Source organism: Coenobita brevimanus, chromosome 20 (genome assembly GCF_032717465.1).
Source record: "Coenobita brevimanus isolate Jiangsu-jjx chromosome 20, ASM3271746v2, whole genome shotgun sequence".
Lineage (NCBI taxonomy): Eukaryota > Metazoa > Arthropoda > Malacostraca > Decapoda > Coenobitidae > Coenobita > Coenobita brevimanus.
The window spans coordinates 9,466,059-9,486,048 of record NC_136973.1 but is presented as its reverse complement, the minus strand read 5'-3'; the positions used below and the strand labels follow the sequence as shown (position 1 = coordinate 9,486,048).

General features: G+C 40.5%; 1 protein-coding gene across 1 annotated transcript; it reads right to left on the bottom strand.

Moving 5' to 3' along the window:
* Positions 1-377: 377 nt before the first annotated feature.
* On the bottom strand, positions 378-19,666 carry LOC145391852 (zinc finger MYM-type protein 1-like). Its single transcript, XM_080266340.1, has 3 exons — positions 19,400-19,666; positions 18,424-18,501; positions 378-1,814 (listed from the first exon to the last, which is right to left on the bottom strand). The coding sequence occupies exons 1-3, from the start codon at positions 19,664-19,666 to the stop codon at positions 378-380; spliced, it is 1,782 nt and encodes a 593-aa protein (XP_080122466.1).
* Between the last annotated feature and the right edge of the window lie 324 nt (positions 19,667-19,990).

Sequence of the window (19,990 nt, the reverse complement as noted above, 5' to 3'; positions counted from 1 at the left end):
AAAAACATGACTATGGTGCATTTTTATTGCAATATTAATAAACATGTACGTAGTACATCTCATTTCCCCTCTGTATAGCAGACATGTGAATGATGTGACGTTTTATTAACATTCCTGTACACATCAGTTTGAAGCTAATTGTAATAAAACTGATGTACAATATCTATATACATAAAAGTATAAAAAAAAGTATGTTTTTATTCTCATAATAAAACTTATTATTTATCATCAAGATCCATAACACTTTATCTATTTGCTGACATGAAAATGAAAAGTAACTGCACATGAACTAAAAATAAACCTTTGCAATGACAATTTATCTTTCTTAGAAATTAACTTGCGAGCTTTTTGCTTCGCAAAATCTGTTATCAGTTCCTTTACACATACTGTAGTCTTTGAGCAATGTCATGCTCAGTTGAAAGAGTGGCTAGTCCAGAAAGTCTCTCTTGTGATATTGTGGATCTTAGGTATGTCTTTATCAATTTAAGTTTTGAGAAGCTTCGTTCTCCACTAGCAACGCTAACAGGTAGAGTCATGAGTATCCGAAGAGCAACATAGGTATTTGGAAAACTGTCTACCTGTTTCTGTTCACAAATATCCTTTAGTACGTTCAGAGGCCCACAGCTTTTTTCGAGTCTTCTTGCAATGACCTTCAATTCATTACATAAATCTTGAGCATCTATATCCTTAGAATCTTTTCCCTGCAAAGCAGACTCCATCTTCTGGCACATATCCATTAGTTGTTGTGTTGACTTGTCCCTTAGAGAATGGATATCGTAAAGAAAGCCGAACACAGATTCAAGGTGTGAAATTTGTTCAAATCGTTCTGAAACTGAGTGAACTGCTGTGTGTATAACAGCAAAATAGAAGTTCACCTTGAAATTCTGCTTGGGGTCCTGGATAGGTTCATCTCTTGCTTCATAAAAGAACTGCTGTTTTTTTCTTATGATGCGGATTGGCTCAGGTTCAAATTCGCTTGATAGTTCTAGATTATCAGCTAAATCACGAGCATCTACGAGCATCTCTTCAAAAGCTTTATCACTTCTGCAGTCAGTAAGGTACTTTTTAGAATGCTCCAGTTGTTTAATGGCTGAGTCCAATGTCGCATTTGTTAACTGCAGATGCTTGCTTGCTAAGTTAATTTCAAAAAGAATGTTGTACCACACAATCAATGAGGCAACAAATTTGAACTTAGAAATGCTATTTGCGAGAGATTCAGCTTCTGCACGTGTAGACGTACCACTTGATCCTATGAGGGTAGAGTCATTGGCTATTTCAGTTAATGCATCAAGAACTTTACCAAGCTCATACCTAAGGGGCTTCAGAGCATCAATTCTACTCTCCCATCTTGTTTCACTCAATTGTTTAACAACTAGTGAAGGTACACGCGATATAAGAACGTTCCAACGGCGAGTTGATGCAGAGAAGTAGACATAAATATGTTGCACGAGGTCAAAAAATTTAGTAGCATCCAAACAGCATCTTGCAGCATCATTAACAATCAAATTCAAACTATGTGCACTACATGGAACAAAATATGCCCTGGGATTAATGTTCAGTATTCTACGCTGTACTCCGTTTTCCTTGCCTCTCATGTTACTCCCATTATCATAACCTTGACCTCGTAAATTTTCAACTGACAGTGACAATTCATCTAGTTTTTGCAAAATAGTTTCCGTCATGAAAGAACCAGTAGTTTCCTTTAATGGTATGAAACCCAAGAAATTTTCTTTTATTTTCACCAGTGAATCTTGCATCTCATTACCTTCCATATCTGGTTTGGCAATGTCCACATAACGAACTATCAGTGTCATCTGTTCCACATGACTTACGTCAGGTGTACAATCTAGAATAATCGAAAAATACTTTGCCTCACGAACAGCTTCCAAAATTTTTTTCTGAACAGCATTTGCCAAGAGCAGAATTAGTTCATTTTGAATATGTTTCCCAAGGTAATGGACGTGTGTCTCTTGATTTCTTACTTTGCGAAGATGTTCCTTCATAACAGGGTCATACTCACCTAGCCATTCCACAAATTTTAAAAAGTTACCATTATGAGGAGTGTATAATTTTTCATGGCTTCCACGAAATGCGAGGTTTTGCTCACCAAGAACTCTCACCAATGAAATCAGTCTATCTAGTACTTGACGCCAGTACTCTTCTTCTTGCTTCAGTGCTCTAATGTTTTGTTCATCAATAGATGTCCCAGTTTTCAATCGTTTTTCAAGCTCTTTCCACTGATGAAAATTCTCTAGATGGTCAATACTTTTCTCGTGAGAAGAGAGAATAGCTGCTATGTTTTTCCAATCATTTGAGCCGTTTTGTGCTAGTGAAGAAACATTAATTTTACTTTTAAATACTTTGCAACAAAAACAAAACACCTTATTTTTGGAGACGGAATACTGCAGCCAGCTTCGTTGAAGTGTTTCACCATCGGGTAGTGTTCTTGTGTAGTGATGTGTAGAGAATTTCCTGCCTGTTTCGTCCTTGGGAAAATCATAAATTTGTATTTGATCCACGCCATGCTCAACCAACATCGGACGTTATCATCACATTTTGGCCAAGTAGCTGGGTCACCATAATTCAGGGTATTTGCCGTTTCTGTTTCGGTTACTTGAAAACTGACATCATCATAAATCTTGCTACTTAATTCTTTAACATCGCTTTCTGTATTTTCTGTATTTGCCTTTGGGGATGTGCTGTCAGAGGGTATTTTTATGTCATGTTGATCCGTTTGTTGCTGTGAACTGCCCTCACCCGTCAATAATCTTTCACCGTGGATAAAATTCACTGAGTCTTTTGAGCTACTAGCACAAGAAAAGTCAGCAGTAGTCTGAATACGCTGTGGGGTATCTTCAACATGCTGATGATGCTGTGGGAATATTATTTCCTCTTCCTTCGAATGATGCTTAAGATACTTCAGGAAAGATCCCTCTAGCTTGGCTTGTTCTTCCTCTTTCTTCGCTTTTCATTTACGACTCTCAGCCCCAGACGGTTTTCTTTTAGTAGCCATTTTACCTTGTTCATCACTGATTAGGCTGTGGAAGAGATGAGTATTAATTAAACAATAATTGTTTGCCTCGTATAACTGGTTTTATTCTGTAATTCTAAAAAAAAAAAAACTTATTTACAATTCACTGTAATTGTAAATGTAAACCTAAAACACTCCAATATTCATCTCCCTTTTGTAACATAAATCTTTAAATTTGGAGATAGCCTATTCCAAACATAAGTATTAATACAATTTGTGCAATTCCTCTTTAAATTTTTCGCGATACACCATAGGACTGCTCAGAATCAGAAATATATAATGCTTAAATCACAATTGGTAAAATATTAACTATGGGAGTGGCCTTAAACAGGTTGCACAAAACACAACAATGGCTCAGCCCGAACCCAATCCCCACACACCACGACAAACAATCACAACACAAAAGTTTCATCTTATGTCCTAGCAGTTGAAAATAAAATGTTAAAAACTCACCAATACAGTAGAGTCTGGGGTTGCAAACCAACACAAATGACGAAACACTAACTCCCGAGTCCCGTTACTCTTCCGCCTCTGCAGTGCTGGTGAATCTTGTCTAACCTTAGCAGACCACCATTTCGCATCATGGCCGGCCCGTAATACAGCAAACTCACGAAATCCACCTTCGAAAGAATGTACGAAAATAATAACTAGAATAGTAAAGTTTTGAAGCTTAAATATAGTGTAATTAACTATATAGTATACATATTACTGCAAACCTATTTATTATAGCTTCGAAATTATTTTATGCCTTTTCTAAAGTGCTTTTAAGTCCAACCAAAAAATGTTCCAATAATTTCCTCTTCCTTAAATACTCTTCCAATAAATTCCTGTTCTACTATTACAAGTTACTGGCTTCTACAAAAGATTTTAATCGTAGAGTTCACATTTATTAACAGTACCCCTTAAGCATACTGAATCACTGATCATCACACTGATCAGCAGAAATTTGCTAGAATATCTAAAAATCTGGCGCCCCCAAATCAATGCCGCCCTAGGCGGTCGCCTAGTTTGCCTAGTGGTAGGACCGGCACTGGTTGGAGTTGTATCTTCTTTACATCCTAGACCGGGTAAAGGATTATCACTGTGCAAAATTTCGTTTTTGTAGGTAAAAAACTGGGGTCACACACACACACACACACACACACACACACACACACACACACACACACACACATTGCCCTTGATATACAGTAGACTGAGAGGGACTTTGGAAGGCGTTAGATGTAGAATAAGTAAAAGGAAAGTTACTCAAAAGTTACCCACTGTATGTATGATGAAACAAAAACTGTGACAGTAGACTGTATACTGGATGGGATGATAAGCTTGAATACAGAACTGAAACAGGTTTGTGTCATGTCGTTATGGCTCACTGATGCACATATGGATGGAGCAATGAACTAGGGAAAAGAGGAATCAGTGGGAAGAGAAGAGGTTCTGCAGAGAGGAAGTGATGAGTGAGAATTATCTTTGTCTCATTTTGTGGACGATGCACTACTGATACCAGAAAAAGGGCAGAAGTTGCTGTGATAAAGAAATATGATTGTTTGAAAGAAGTGATATAAAAGTGGTGTCGGGAAGAGCAAGATCATGGTGTCTGCAAGTGTCATGAGATGATCAGGAATTGGAAAATATGAGTGTTCAAATATTTACCCAATGTTGAGAGCAAAAGGAGCAATTTGGAAGACTAATCAAGGAGAAGAATACAGCACGGAAGGACAGTGTTAAGTGAGGGCAGTGATGAGAATGTAAGGTGGCAGTAAAGAAAACATTTCATGACAACAGATCAGTTTCATCTCTGTCGTACACTTGTAAATGTGGACGATGCCATAGGTTTTGGGATATAAATAACACTGAGAGCCATTGAGTAGATTGCCGAAGATGGACAAAGGGAAAAGGCTGGAAAATATGTTGTGAAAATATAGACATTCTCGGAAAATATAAAGGTATACTAACGTGGTTCAGCCAGATGGAGGACACAAAGTGAGAGACTGACTTGGAGAGTATACAGTATAAGAGCGAGGTGGTACAAAAGAGGAGAGAGGAGTTCCAGACGAAGGGAGGGGGAGCATGAGAGAGGAAGAGTTGTGTATCGTTGGAAGGGTGTCTTTACTGAGTAGAGACAAAAATGCATGAAATTCGTATTTCTTGGCCAGCATTCACAGTCTGCGGTGTTAGACAATATAGCAGTCTTAGAGAAACCATCGCAAAAATAGATACCATAACTTAAGGTGAAAATGAACATCCACAAACGGCAATACTGAACGAGTCTGACATTATTCTCTCTCTCTCTCTCTCTCTCTCTCTCTCTCTCTCTCTCTCTCTCTCTCTCTCTCTCTCTCTCTCTCTCTCTCTCTCTCTCTCTCTCTCTCTCATTTCCTGTTCTGTTTGCCTTTTCTTTTGACCTCGCGGAGTTCCTTCCCCTTCCCTTCTCCTCTCATTCTCTTTCATTTTTCACATAAATTGCTTCTCTGTAAGATATCCTCTCTCTTCCCTCTTTATTTTCAGTTTCCTGCTTTGTTATTCTTTTCCTACCTAGTTATTTTTATCAGTTCGTTCCTCTTCTGTTTTTGAAATCATTGTAATATTTCTTCGTGACTTTTCCTCGTGTGTCTTCTTAATTTCCTGATCATGCTCTTGTATTTTTATCGTCTTCTTGCCCTTCTAAGTCTCTTCTCTTCCATTTTCCTTTTATTCACATTCTTCTGTTCATTATCGCCAGTAATTTTCTCACTCTCTTCTTGTTGCTTTCCGCTGTTCCCACGGTCTTCTTTCTCTTCTGTATTTATTGTCTTCGTCTTCGCAGTCTTGTGTACTCTTTTCTCTTCCGGCTCCTGCTTTTCTACATTCTTTTCTCTTTCTCTTCTTGATTTCTTTCATTTTCTCAACTCCTGTTCGTGGTCTGCTGTGTTCTTTCCCTGTTTTTTCCATCTTTTTTTTTTTTCCTTCTCTTCTCTACATCAGCTTTTTCTCCTTTTTCATATTTTCTCTTCTTCTTTTTGATTCATTTTCATCTACGATTTTTTTTTTAAATCTTTCTATAAGCACATTTTTTTTCACTTTTTATTTTCTCCGTTTTTTCTTCCCACTTCTGCACTTTGCTCTTCTTCTTCCTTCCAGCATTGTTATATTTGCTTCTACACTCTGTCACGGGGTTTTTATAATATCACTGGGTTTTTAAAATAAATGCTTAAATATTATTTAATTGATACTAATGTTCAATAATATTGAAAAGCAGGAACAATGATTGTCTTGCTACATCAAGCAACGATTACTTTACGCTGGCTTGCGCACGATTCTCTAAGAACGAGAATTTATAAACTTTCTCAACAGTACACAGCAGAGACTAATTACTCACAAATGCTGAATTAGTACTGTTAGCCTCTGGAGAAAGTTACTTCACCCCTGACAATAAATAACTAATACTAATAATATCAGGTTCTTGCTGATGCTTAACTCCTAGGTGGCACAACGGATTTTAAGCTTAATACAACAAAACTGGCCTAAGTACCAGTTATGAATGGCAAAACGTTTATGCAAGCTCGTGTTACCACAGCAGCCGAAGTCTGAGTAGCGTCATCATCGGAGCAACTATCCTTGACTCCATTAATATTTCCAATGATGAGGTCAAATAAAGGGTCTGGCATGACAACTGCAAGTGTCGTACCAGTATAAAATGGAGATGCCACCTGGATACATGCCTCAGGGAACAATCTCACTGATCCATCAATAAGGTTTGCATGGATCTGTCGACCTGTATACTGCTCAGGCCGAACTAGGCTCTGCTTGACAGAGCAACCTGAGGAACCATTATCTCTCAGGACCTTCACAGGAATGCCTCCCACAAACCCTGGCTGAACAAGGAAGGTACTGTCACCTGTGGGAGGGCCTGTGGAGGAAGCAGCTAGCCACTCATGAGGCTGCTGAATTGATGCGGCAAACATTGTGCCTTGAGAAGAAGATGGAACATTGGCCATCTGTGGAGGGGGGTTCACTGTCACTGTGGGACTAGTGAACTGTGGGGAAGTACCTGTACTGGTAGGGACGTGACCACCGTGCTGCTCCTGAGGAATGAAGGCTGCATTCGCTTCCTGCCTCTTTTGAGCTGGTGGTGAAAAAGTTTGTCCCGACGGTCGGTTGCGTGGCTGATACTGCTGCTGGTTAGGGTACTTGTTGTACCTCTTCCACTCAGGTTTCTGAGTGTTTTGTCCCTGGTCCTTCTGCGGTTTTAGACCTTGGCCATTATTCTGAGAATGGCCTTCTTGCTGGGGTTCAGTCTGAAACGAATTCCCAGATTTATCAGGTTTTCTGTTCCAGGTGTTTTGCTTACGAGTTTGATACTCGTATGTAGTAAAGAATGCGTCAGCCTTTTCTGCCATTTGGCTGGCATCTTTCACCTGGCGGATCTTAAGCTGTGCTATGAGCTCAGCAGGCCACGACCTCTCTAGCTGTGTACGCAGCATAAGGTCAATTATCCCCTCACGCGTGGAAGGAGTTTCATCTTTCTCCATCCACTCATTTAAGTAAGCTGTGAGACGATCAAGGAACTGAACAGCTGTCTCCTTGTCTTGGAGACGAGCTCGCATGAACTGAACTTTGGTGTCGTCTACTGTGAGACCATACGCCTTAATGAGTGCAGCTTTCATCATCTCATATGTGAGATTGTCTCCACGAATTCTGTGGAGAATATCGAGGGCAGGGCCCTCAAATAAACTAAGAAATTGGATCCGCTTAGCTGCCTCATCCAGTTGATACATGTCTGCCATGTCCTCAAAACGAGGTATGTACGGCTCGATTCGCTCGCTTTCCTTGTATGAAGGAAGCTTCATGCGTGGGGTCGCCAGGACATGTGCAGGGAGAACGCTCGTGGAGCTTGGACCAACTGCACCAGATGTGTCTGAAGCCAAGGAATCTTGCTTAAACTTCAGCATTCATATTAGTGTTTTTCACGTGTGCTTCTCGCTTGGCACGTTCATGTTCTCGTTCTCTCTCGCTTTGTTCACGCTCGTATTTGTGCTGTTCTCGCTCTTGTACTAGCTCGTGTTCGTGCTGTTCTCGCTCACATTCATGTTGTTCACGCTCGTATTCGTGCTGTTCTCGCTCACGTTCATGTTGTTCGTGCTCGTATTCGCGCTGTTCTCGCTCACGTTCATGTTGTTCGCGCTCGTATTCGCGCTCTTTCTCACGCTGCTCCTGATTATGCCGTGAGAGTATATACTCTTTAATTTCAGTTGGGTCCGTAAGACCCATTTCTTTGGCTTCCTGTAAAAATACAGAGGTAGCCATGGCGTTAATTTATTAAGCAAACCGAAACTGAGTACTGACTGCTTCGCAAACGAATACTAATAAACACAAGTAAAGAATACAGATACAAGCTAGTGGTGACCAGTCTTATCTAGTTAACTGGCAAAGATTAAAGCAAAAATGCAAATAACTGAGAACTCAATAGTTAACACAATGGGTACGGCGGCTACCCAGGAGCGAATAAAATCGTCTGGCATTACCAAAAATAAAGTACTAAATATGTTAAATACTCTATGGATTAATCAAGCAAAATTCACTTGCTAAATTCACGGTAAACACCAGTAAACTTGTGCCTATAAACTTTAATGATAAATTCCTAAATATGAACGAGTGAGTACTATCTCGTGAATAGCTTTAGAGCTAGGAGTTAATATCCTGGCGAGGTCGCCAATTGTCACGGGGTTTTTATAATATCACTGGGTTTTTAAAATAAATGCTTAAATATTATTTAATTGATACTAATGTTCAATAATATTGAAAAGCAGGAACAATGATTGTCTTGCTACATCAAGCAATGATTACTTTACGCTGGTTTGCGCACGATTCTCTAAGAACGAGAATTTATAAACTTTCTCAACAGTACACAGCAGAGACTAGTTACTCACAAATGCTGAATTAGTACTGTTAGCCTCTGGAGAAAGTTACTTCACCCCTGACAATAAATAACTAATACTAATAGTATCAGGTTCTTGCTGATGCTTAACTCCTAGGTGGCACAACGGATTTTAAGCTTAATACAACAAAACTGGCCTAAGTACCAGTTATGAATGGCAAAACGTTTTTGCAAACTAGGAGCTATATGGAAAATAAGCTTAATTATGGAGAAATGAAACAAGAGTTTACTTTACATTAAGCTCAAGAAAAAGAACTGTTAAATTTATTAATTACAAAATAAATTTAACGTTACAATTCAAAATCAAATTAATGAGATCACACTCACTCACTCACTCGAGCTAAATTCTTACGCCTAGGAAAAACACCTTAATTAAACTCTTAAGACTAGGAAAATACAAGAAGGAAATACTAGTCGATGAATGCTTTGTATCACCAAGGTGGGAGCACTGGGTAACTGTGATTCTAGTGGAGCTTGGGTTGACCTCTCACTTCTGGAGCACAGGACCTCTCTCCGTCAGAGCAAACACTGGACTGAGTAAGTTGTGGGAAAAAAGGGGAGCAGTAGGCCGCATTTTTTAACGGTCGAGTGAGCGAAACGCGCCCAAAACAAATCGCTCAGCGGAAGCGCTAATGTCTCACGCAAAGACGATTACATATGACACTGAAAAATTGATTTGACAAAGCTTCCGTCCGAATAAGCGGTTAACTGAACGATAAACAGTGAGTTTTCCACTAATAGTTCGTGGTTTCTCACAAAAGGGAAATGTCGCGAATTTGATTCATGACATTACGCCCCTACAAAATTAAATTTTTTCCTTATGGGAAAAAATTTGTGGATATATATATATATATATATATATATATATATATATATATATATATATATATATATATATATATATATATATATATATATATATATATATATATATATGTACACATCCTAACTCAGTCACACAAGATTCACACCAGGGTGTGTGTGCTATCCTGCTACAGGAGAAAGTCGCAGTCGCCAGTGAGTGAAAAAACCTCGTATTTACGTTAATAGAAGCAAGCTTGAGGGGAAAACTCCGTGACGACGGTGAAAATCCTGTACTCAGGTCAAACTGAGCGAAAAGTCGCTACATTTACACTGACAACTAATTGTTGTGTAGCGTGGTGTTTGTAATACATGGTGTAGGTGTGACAGTTGTAGTGTAACTGTACCTACGTGTAAAATGACATAGTAAATAATAACATGGCAACGACGAAGACAGAGGAGAAGAGGCGGTAGCGTGCGGCAGACGATCAGCTGGCCCGCACAGCAAAACTGCTACACCCATTGCTGTACCTGCAAAACCAATTAGGTGGAGCATCAAAAGTGTCAATGAGACAAAATTTTATTATGTTACAATTACTCTCTCTGCCTAGCAGTCATTGTAACGACGTACATTCGAGGTCGCCATTAATTTTAGCACACGATTATGGTCGGCAAGTTGAGAATCCTTGTGCAAACTCGGGTCTTCCATAGCCTCGAACTGCACACGGGTCCTCAACCTGTGCCTTAACCTACAGTACTTATATTAATATCGGGGAGCTGAGAATCCTTGTGCAAACTCGGGTCTTCCATAGCCTCGAGTCGCCTCTGCGGAGTTCTCTCTCGAACTTCCTCCTTAACCTACAGTACTTATATTAGTACCGGGAAGCTGAGAATCCTTGTGCAAACTCGGGTCTTCCATAGCCTCGAGTCGCCTCTGCAGAATTCTCTCTTGAACTTCCCCCTTAACTTATGGTACATAATATGTATGTACAGACCCTGGACATATTGTGTCCTGTGGGGCCAATGGGCGAGACGTCATGTCTGCACCCACTTCACCACTACCCTGTCTCTCAACTGACTCAGAGATTACAGGTGTGGTTACGAACGGCACAGGAAGGACATGTCCCTGATTAGTGGTGTTACTTTGACACACACTGCAGGAACGGACGAAACTATCTATGTCTCGTCCCATCCCTGGCCAGAAAAAGTCAGCTCGGATACGGCCCTGGGTCTTCCTTTTGCCCATGTGACCTCCTGAGGCTGAACAATGACCCCATTGTAACACTGCTAGGCGGTACTTGGCGGGAACGACAAACTGCAGTCGAACCTCGCCCTCGGGTGTTCGTGACTCACGGTAGAGCCGTCCTTGTTTGCGAAGGAACTTGGCTCGACCCCCCGTGAATACTTTATCACTCGACCCTTTTGTTTGTTCCGCACGGCAGCAAGTGTCGGGCCAGAATGTTGTTCTTGCACAACAAGTTGACTACACATCAGATCTTGCGGTGATTCAATGATCACTGGGGTGACACAGTCTGGAGCCTCAACCATGGCTCGTGTTACCACAGCAGCCGAAGTCTGAGTAGCGTCATCATCGGAGCAACTATCCTTGACTCCATTAATATTTCCAATGATGAGGTCAAATAAAGGGTCTGGCATGACAACTGCAAGTGTCATACCAGTATAAAATGGAGATGCCACCTGGATACATGCCTCAGGGAACAATCTCACTGATCCATCAATAAGGTTTGCATGGATCTGTCGACCTGTATACTGCTCAGGCCGAACTAGGCTCTGCTTGACAGAGCAACCTGAGGAACCATTATCTCTCAGGACCTTCACAGGAATGCCTCCCACAAACCCTGGCTGAACAAGGAAGGTACTGTCACCTGTGGGAGGGCCTGTGGAGGAAGCAGCTAGCCACTCATAAGGGCTGCTGAATTGATGCAGCAAACATTGTGCCTTGAGAAGAAGATGGAACATTGGCCATCTGTGGAGGGGGGTTCACTGTCACTGTGGGACTAGTGAACTGTGGGGAAGTACCTGTACTGCTAGGGACGTGACCACCGTGCTGCTCCTGAGGAATGAAGGCTGCATTCGCTTCCTGCCTCTTTTGAGCTGGTTGTGAAAAGTTTGTCCCGACGGTCGGTTGCGTGGCTGATACTGCTGTTGGTTAGGGTACTTGTTGTACCTCTTCCACTCAGGTTTCTGAGTGTTTTGCCCCTGGTCCTTCTGCGGTTTTGGACCTTGGCCATTATTCTGAGAATGGCCTTGTTGCTGGGGTTCAGTCTGAGACGATTTCCCAGATTTATCAGGTTTTCTGTTCCAGGTGTTTTGCTTACGAGTTTGATACTCGTATGCAGTAAAGAATGCGTCAGCCTTTTCTGCCATTTGGCTGGCATCTTTCACCTGGCAGATCTTAAGCTGTGCTATGAGCTCAGCAGGCCACGACCTCTCTAGCTGTGTACGCAGCATAAGGTCAATTATCCCCTCACGCGTGGAAGGAGTTTCATCTTTCTCCATCCACTCATTTAAGTAAGCTGTGAGACGATCAAGGAACTGAACAGCTGTCTCCTTGTCTTGGAGACGAGCTCGCATGAACTGAACTTTGGCGTCGTCTACTGTGAGACCATACACCTTAATGAGTGCAGCTTTCATCATCTCATATGTGAGATTGTCTCCACGAATTCTGTGGAGAATATCGAGGGCAGGGCCCTCAAATAAACTAAGAAATTGGATCCGCTTAGCTGCCTCATCCAGTTGATACATGTCTGCCATGTCCTCAAAACGAGGTATGTACGGCTCGATTTGCTCGCTTTCCTTGTATGAAGGAAGCTTCATGCGTGGGGTCGCCAGGACATGTGCAGGGAGAACGCTCGTGGAGCTTGGACCAACTGCACTAGATGTGTCTGAAGCCAAGGAATCTTGCTTGAGCTTCAGCATTTCATATTCGTGTTTTTCACGTGCTTCTCGCTCGGCACGTTCGTGTTCTCGTTCTCTCTCGCGTTGTTCACGCTCGTATTAGCGCTGTTCTTGCTCTTGTACTAGCTCGTGTTTGCGCTGTTCTCGCTCACGTTCATGTTGTTCGCGCTCGTATTCGCGCTCTTTCTCATGCTGCTCCTGATTATGCCGTGAGAGTATATACTCTTTAATTTCGGTTGGGTCCATAAGACCCATTTCTTTGGCTTCCTGTAAAAATATAGCGGTAGCCATGGCGTTAATTTATTAAGCAAACCGAAACTGAGTACTGACTGCTTCGCAAACGAATACTAATAAACACAAGTAAAGAATACAGACACAAGCTAGTGGTGACCAGTCTTATCTAGTTAACTGGCAAAGATTAAAGCAAAAATGCAAATAACTGAGAACTCAATAGTTAACACAATGGGTACGGCGGCTACCCAGTAGCGAATAAAATCGTCTGGCGTTACCAAAAATAAAGTACTAAATAAGTTAAATACTCTATGGATTAATCAAGCAAAATTCACTTGCTAAATTCACGGTAAACACCAGTAAACTTGTGCCTATAAACTTTAATGATAAATTCCTAAATATGAACGAGTGAGTACTATCTCGTGAATAGCTTTAGAGCTAGGAGTTAATATCCTGGCGAGGTCGCCAATTGTCATGGGGTTTTTATAATATCACTGGGTTTTTAAAATAAATGCTTAAATATTATTTAATTGATACTAATGTTCAATAATATTGAAAAGCAGGAACAATGATTGTCTTGCTACATCAAGCAACGATTACTTTACGCTGGCTTGCACACGATTCTCTAAGAACGAGAATTTATAAACTTTCTCAACAGTACACAGCAGAGATTAATTACTCACAAATGCTGAATTAGTACTGTTAGCCTCTGGAGAAAGTTACTTCACCCCTGACAATAAATAACTAATACTAATAGTATCAGGTTCTTGCTGATGCTTAACTCCTAGGTGGCACAACGGATTTTAAGCTTAATACAACAAAACTGGCCTAAGTACCAGTTATGAATGGCAAAACGTTTTTGCAAGCTAGGAGCTATATGGAAAATAAGCTTAATTATGGAGAAATGAAACAAGAGTTTACTTTACATTAAGCTCAAGAAAAAGAACTGTTAAATTTATTGATTACAAAATAAATTTAACGTTACAATTCAAAATTAAATTAATGAGATCGCACTCACTCACTCACTCGAGCTAAATTCTTACGCCTACGAAAAATACCTTAATTAAACTCTTAAGACTTGGAAAATACAAGAAGGAAATACTAGTCGATGAATGCTTTGTATCACCAAGGTGGGAGCACTGGGTAACTGTGATTCTAGTGGAGCTTGGGTTGACCTCTCACTTATGGAGCACAGGACCTCTCTCCGTCAGAGCAAACAGTGGACTGAGTAAGTTGTGGGAAAAAAGGGGAGCAGTAGGCCGCATTTTTTAACGGTCGAGTGAGCGAAACGCGCCCAAAACAAATCGCTCAGCGGAAGCGCTAATGTCTCACGCAAAGACGATAACGTATGACACTGAAAAATTGATTTGACAAAGCTTCCGTCCGAATGAGCGGTTAACTGAACGATAAACAGTGAGTTTTCCACTAATAGTTCGTGGCTTCTCAACAAAAGGGAAATGTCGCGAATTTGATTCGTGACACACTCTTCATCCTTTTTTGTAGGGTTTACTTCTTTTTTTTATTTCACCATTTTTCTTTCCGTCTTTCGTTTTCTTTCTTTTTTCACAAATTCTTTCTTCTTCCCATTTTTTTTGTTGCTATCTAGTCTTCGCACTCCCCTTGCCAATACTGAGCAGCCTCTCCTCTACCTTATATACTTCTTGATTACCCATCATCTCTGCATCTATGAAAGTATCACAGAGGCAACTAAGAGCGTATTCCCACCTTTCCCTCACCCCATCTTTAAGGTCCCACTTGCACAGGTAACTCATTTTCTCCCCCTTACAGTAGTTTTTTTTTTTTTTACTTTCAATGGCCTGATGATCCTACTAAGCTTAGGAAAGACTTTTGGTATTGCAAGGGTTCTTAAGAAGTCACTCCTCTCTAACAGTAAAAAAATTTAAATAGAGAGTTTTTGTAGTGAAGCAGTTAATGCTGAATATGAAACATTTGTGTGAACTCCTGTAGGATATCGAAGTTTTGAAAAATGAGTGTAAAGATAGCGGTATATATGCACCATCACTGGACAGGTGTATTTTCTAAAGGTATAATTTCAGGCTTTCTGCTAATGCGTGTTTGAGCTCATGAAGAAGTTTGAATTTTAGCAGTGATTCTATTGTGAATGAAATCTCTGAAGGGAACACGTAAATGAAAGACGAGTTATAATGGGGAAGAGCTGAAGGAAGGTGAGTTATAGCGGAGGAGTGAAGAAAGGTGAGTGATAATGGAGAGGGGTGAAGAACGGTGAGTGATAGTGAAGAAAGGGTGAGGAAAGGTGAGTGGTAGTAGACAAAGAACGAAGAAAGGTGAGTGATAGTGGAGAAGAGGCGAGGAAAGGTGAGTGATAGTGGAGAAAGGGCAAAGAAAGGTGAGTGACAGTGGAGAAGAGGTGAAGGAAGGTGAGTGATAAGGGAAAAGGGGTAAAAAAGGTGAGTGATAATGAAGAGATGAAGAAAGGTGAGTGATAGCGGAGAAGGGGTGAAGAAAGGTGAGTGATAGCGGAGAAGGGGTAAAGAAAGGTGAGTGATAAGGGAAAAGAGGTAAAGAAAGGTGAGTGATAATGAAGAGATGAAGAAAGGTGAGTGATAGTGGAGAAGAGGTGAAGAAAAGTGAGTGAGTGGAAAAGGGTTGCACTCAAAGCTGATAGTTTTTCTATCTCAACTTGCAGGAAAGTCACATTTAACACTGTAACTTTCCTATCCTCGCCTCCAGGTGAATAGAATCGTCTGAGGTTTGATGAAATAGAATGCTACCATAAGCAGGTTGAAAGTGACAGTATTAACACTCTAAGACTCCTATGTCCCACTGTTACTTGTATGAAATTGTCGGGTATTAAGTGGAATAAAATACTGGGGAAGACCCTACCGTGAGAGTTTATTCTCTCTCTCTCTCTCTCTCTCTCTCTCTCTCTCTCTCTCACACACACACACACACACACACACACACACACACACACACACACACACACACACACGGACCAAATCAAAGCTAGCATCAACGTTTAGTACTGAGGTAATGACAACACATTTCACTACTAACCCCGATCACGTTGGACTTAGACAGATTGTAGATGCCACCGACAGGAACAGTGAGTCGGGACTGACTCAGGGACACCATCTGACTCAGCAGCTGTTTAAAGATAGAATAAAATACAAACTTTTTCTCCTACACTCAATGGTTTTTTGCATATTTTTATTTTTCTTGTTGTTCTCAGAAGATAATTTTCAGCTTAAGGAACATCTCTCGGTAATGAAGATTTTAGGAATGGATTGTTGGATCTGGATTCACAGTCAGCCTTGTGATAAGCTCCTTTTACTGTAACTCGGCCTAGAATTGACATCTCTCCGTCTTGACTACCGAGTTGCGGCAATAGACTGGGGCTAGTGTACGATGCTAGTCACAAAAAAGTGCTGTGGAAAGGATGTAGGGATAGAAATATAGTAGTCTTTTTCTGCCACTGACGTACATAAGCTGCAAAAGGACAAAATTCTAGGGCAAGTTAGTGTGAAAAGAGTATAAAATATTTGTTTATTGAAAGAAAAAAGGTGAGAGTATTCTTAACTTTTTTCCACTTTCCATTTAGTTCCAGTTTTTCGCTTTCTTCATGTAAGGCAAATCTAAGCTGAGTGAGGGAATTAACAGCTCAGGGACACCACTTGATTTAGCAATTATTGCAATCAAGAAAAAAAACTAATAGAAACTAAAATGTACCCCTATTCCATCACTACGCCAGATCTTCCCCCCTTAAGGTGAAATAATACCTTTGGCAGTAATAGCAATAGACATAAGAAAATACCCATAGTACAGGATTAGTGAATGGAGATTGTTTCTAACTTTAAAAAGAATCGCCTGAGACTGGGACTAAAAAAAAAAAAGTTTGCATCGCATAGAAAGGATATTGTTATATTTTCCTCATACTGTAAAAATTCCCTGGTGCTACTTCAGCAACGTACCTGCAGTGTCACTTTACACACTACAAAGCTACCATGAAGCAACTGATATACAGCTGACCAGTAAAATATCGTTACTTTTGGATTCGATCCATTTTAATGTGGAGTATATTTGTCTACATGGTTAGATGGAGCTAATTCATGAAGTGTAACGGCTGGCCAGCACACGCCTGGCATGGGCTGGGAGCTCTACTTAACACGTTTAAGTCGTGTTTTAAGTCCTGTTGGGCAACTGATAATTCTAATGAAAAGTAATCCTGGTGGCATATGATTTTAATAAAATGAATGACATAATAATCAGAAGTCTAGTCACTGGATACAACAAAAATGCAGAATTTTAAAGGACTTATTTTACATTAATGATATATGTATTTTCTCCATGACCCAATAAAAAAAAATGTCAATTGTTTCATCATGTTCTGAAATATAAATCACAGCAAAAATGCAATAAATATATATTTTCACCTTTGCTCCAGTGACGCGTTTTTTGCACCCGTGCGCAGAAAACAAGGCTTTATAATATCATATGGTGTGTCTGTCTGTTTGTCTGTTTGTTAATGTATGAACAAAATAACTCAGACATACATACATACATATATATATATATATATATATATATATATATATATATATATATATATATATATATATATATATATATATATATACAGAATAGTGTACATATACTAAACACATCAGAAATGTTAAAGGTCGACTTTGAAGTAAACTAGTTTTGAGTGCAATATGCCAAAAGTCCAGGTCACAAGGACAGGTCAGCTCAAAAGGGTTTTCAGCCAGTTTAGACCAAACTTGATGGAGGACTGAGAGTGAAGCAGGGATGAAGTGATTCAATTTTGAGAAGAATCTATCGAAGGGTAAACTCGGAGGCAAAAGTTCGACCTTCAGACCAGTTATAGAGAGCCAGTACTGCTGCTAATGAGTGCTCCTTGTTATTGCATTGTATTTTATTCTTTTATACGTGTAATTCGTCTTAGGACAGATGTCTACTGATGAAGCGTTAGTGAAATCTACATCTAATTCTTCCAGTTTTAAGCCTATCTTCAGAACTGAAAAATATCGTCTGGTGACAGCAATAAAGATTATGAGCTAAAGACACTCGCGTAATTTTACGTGATATTGAGTACTATATTAGAGCTGTCGCGGCCATGAGAAGGATGGGGTCATTATTATCATTGTCAAACTTTTATGACTGATTCTTTGCTGATATAAGCTGTCGTAAGTTAATGTAAGCAATATTTGGTACAACCAGCCAGAAATGTCTTTCCAAAGCTGAGCACTGACGTCAGAGGGATATGCCAAGGGCACACGTCATCATGGGAACTTTATTAAGGTTAAAACCAGACTATGTTTTTAGATGAGGAAAATTCGAACATTGCAGAGATTAATCCTGGTTCAGACCATGTTTTTCAGATGAGCAAAATTCGAACACTGCAAAGATAAATCCAAGCAGTTTTGAACCCCTTGAGAATTAGACTCTTCCTCAGCTAAAGAATATTACACCATGGCTCCGTGTTTAAAGTTAATTAAATGAACCCAAAGAAGGCAAAGTAGCTAACCTGTTGGTGGTAGCTGTTTTTGGTGTGAATGAAGACGTTGCTTGCAGACTCTAGAATGATGCTTTGTGGGGCAGAGCTCTGTGAAAGTAGGAAAACAGGGCTGAGACTTACGATAAAAACATGCGATCAATTCCCTCTTTAAAACCAAACTTTGACTTGCGGAAAAAATAGTCAGCAACGAAGTAGAAACCTCATACGTTTTCTTAATCATATGTTTTCACTTTGTTAATATTCTATCTATCTATTGCCAGAAGATTCATTGTTTCATATCTCCAAAATTACTGACTATAAAGCGTGTTGGCGAATGCAAAAATTATAGAAAGGTTATCCTTACTGTGTTTATTCGTTTCACTCTCTCTCGACCGGTGCATTTTCCTCCCCACCATCCTTGTCTTCTCTTCCTTTGCTTTCTGTTCCTTCTTTTGCCTTCCTCTCTCTTCCTTTACTTTCCCCTCTCAGTGTTTCCCTTCTAGTTCATTCCCTTCCTTTCCCTTCCATTCCCTTCGCATCTTTTATCTCCCATTCCTTTCCCTTTACTTCCCTGTCACTCACTTGCCTTCCTCTGTCACCTATTCCCATCCCCTCATTTGTCTCCTAGTCACTTTCATTCCTTTTCATTTTTGTATATTTAGATTATATCACTTCATTCTGTTCCATTCTTTTCCTTTCCATTTCCCCCTTTCATTTACCTTCCATTTCTACTTCTCACCTATTCTTTCCATTCCTTTACTTTCCTTTCACTTACCACCCTATCCATTCCCTTCCCTTCCTTGAAATATAATTTCTTTCCTTTTCCTTCCTTAGCCTTGCATTTTCTTCTCATTCTTTTCTTTCCCTTCCATCCCCTTCCCTTCCATCCCCTTCCCTTCTCTTCCCTTCCCTTCCCTCCCCCTCCCATCCCTTCCCTCCCGTTCCCTTCCATCCCCATCTCTCCCCTTTCCTTCCCATTCCTTCCCTTCCCATCCTTTCATCTTACCTCTTTTTGGATGGTGTCAGCAACGTGGCCCTGGAGGAACGTGAGGGAAAGTATCAGGACACTCGACACGGACAATTGAACAAGGAGGGGCAGCTGAATCTCATGTCTGTTTTCCACCAAATAGTACACGATTCCATACAGCCGGAACAGGAAGAAGGCGGCGCTACCAAACAGGGGCACGGAAAAGATGCTGGCAAAATCCTTGTGAAGGAGTCTCAGCTTGATGTAAGTGTCGTGGATGTCCTGCAGTCCGTCTAAGTCACCCATAAAAGACTGGCTAGAAGGACTTTTGGCTACGTAAGTAGTGAGAAAGAGACGAAGAGTATGGTTATTCCTGGCTATCAGTCGGTGAATTAGCATTCCATGGGTGAGGCAAGCATAGGTCGGGAAGAATATTATAAACATCTGGATGGTGAAGCAGTAAAGAAACACAATATCTTCCACGTTTAATAGATCCATCTTTCCGTTCGTCAGATTACTAGCATAACCAGGCAGCTCGAATGTGAGTAACGAGCACATTGTAAGCAGTGGCATTGCAAGTGATGTAAATAATGAGAAGTTGTTGAGTGCCAGGCCAGACGAGGCGAGGGA

Bases quoted from the DNA above. Each gene is read 5' to 3' on its own strand.
- LOC145391852 (XM_080266340.1), bottom strand. From the start codon at position 19,666: ATGGGTGACTTAGACGGACTGCAGGACATCCACGACACTTACATCAAG. The intron at 18,502-19,399 runs GTAAGATGAAAG...CTACTTTCACAG, and splicing joins CTGACACCATCCAAAAAGAG to AGCTCTGCCCCACAAAGCAT. The intron at 1,815-18,423 runs GTTAGCTACTTT...CATGTGGAACAG, and splicing joins AAAACAGCTACCACCAACAG to ATGACACTGATAGTTCGTTA.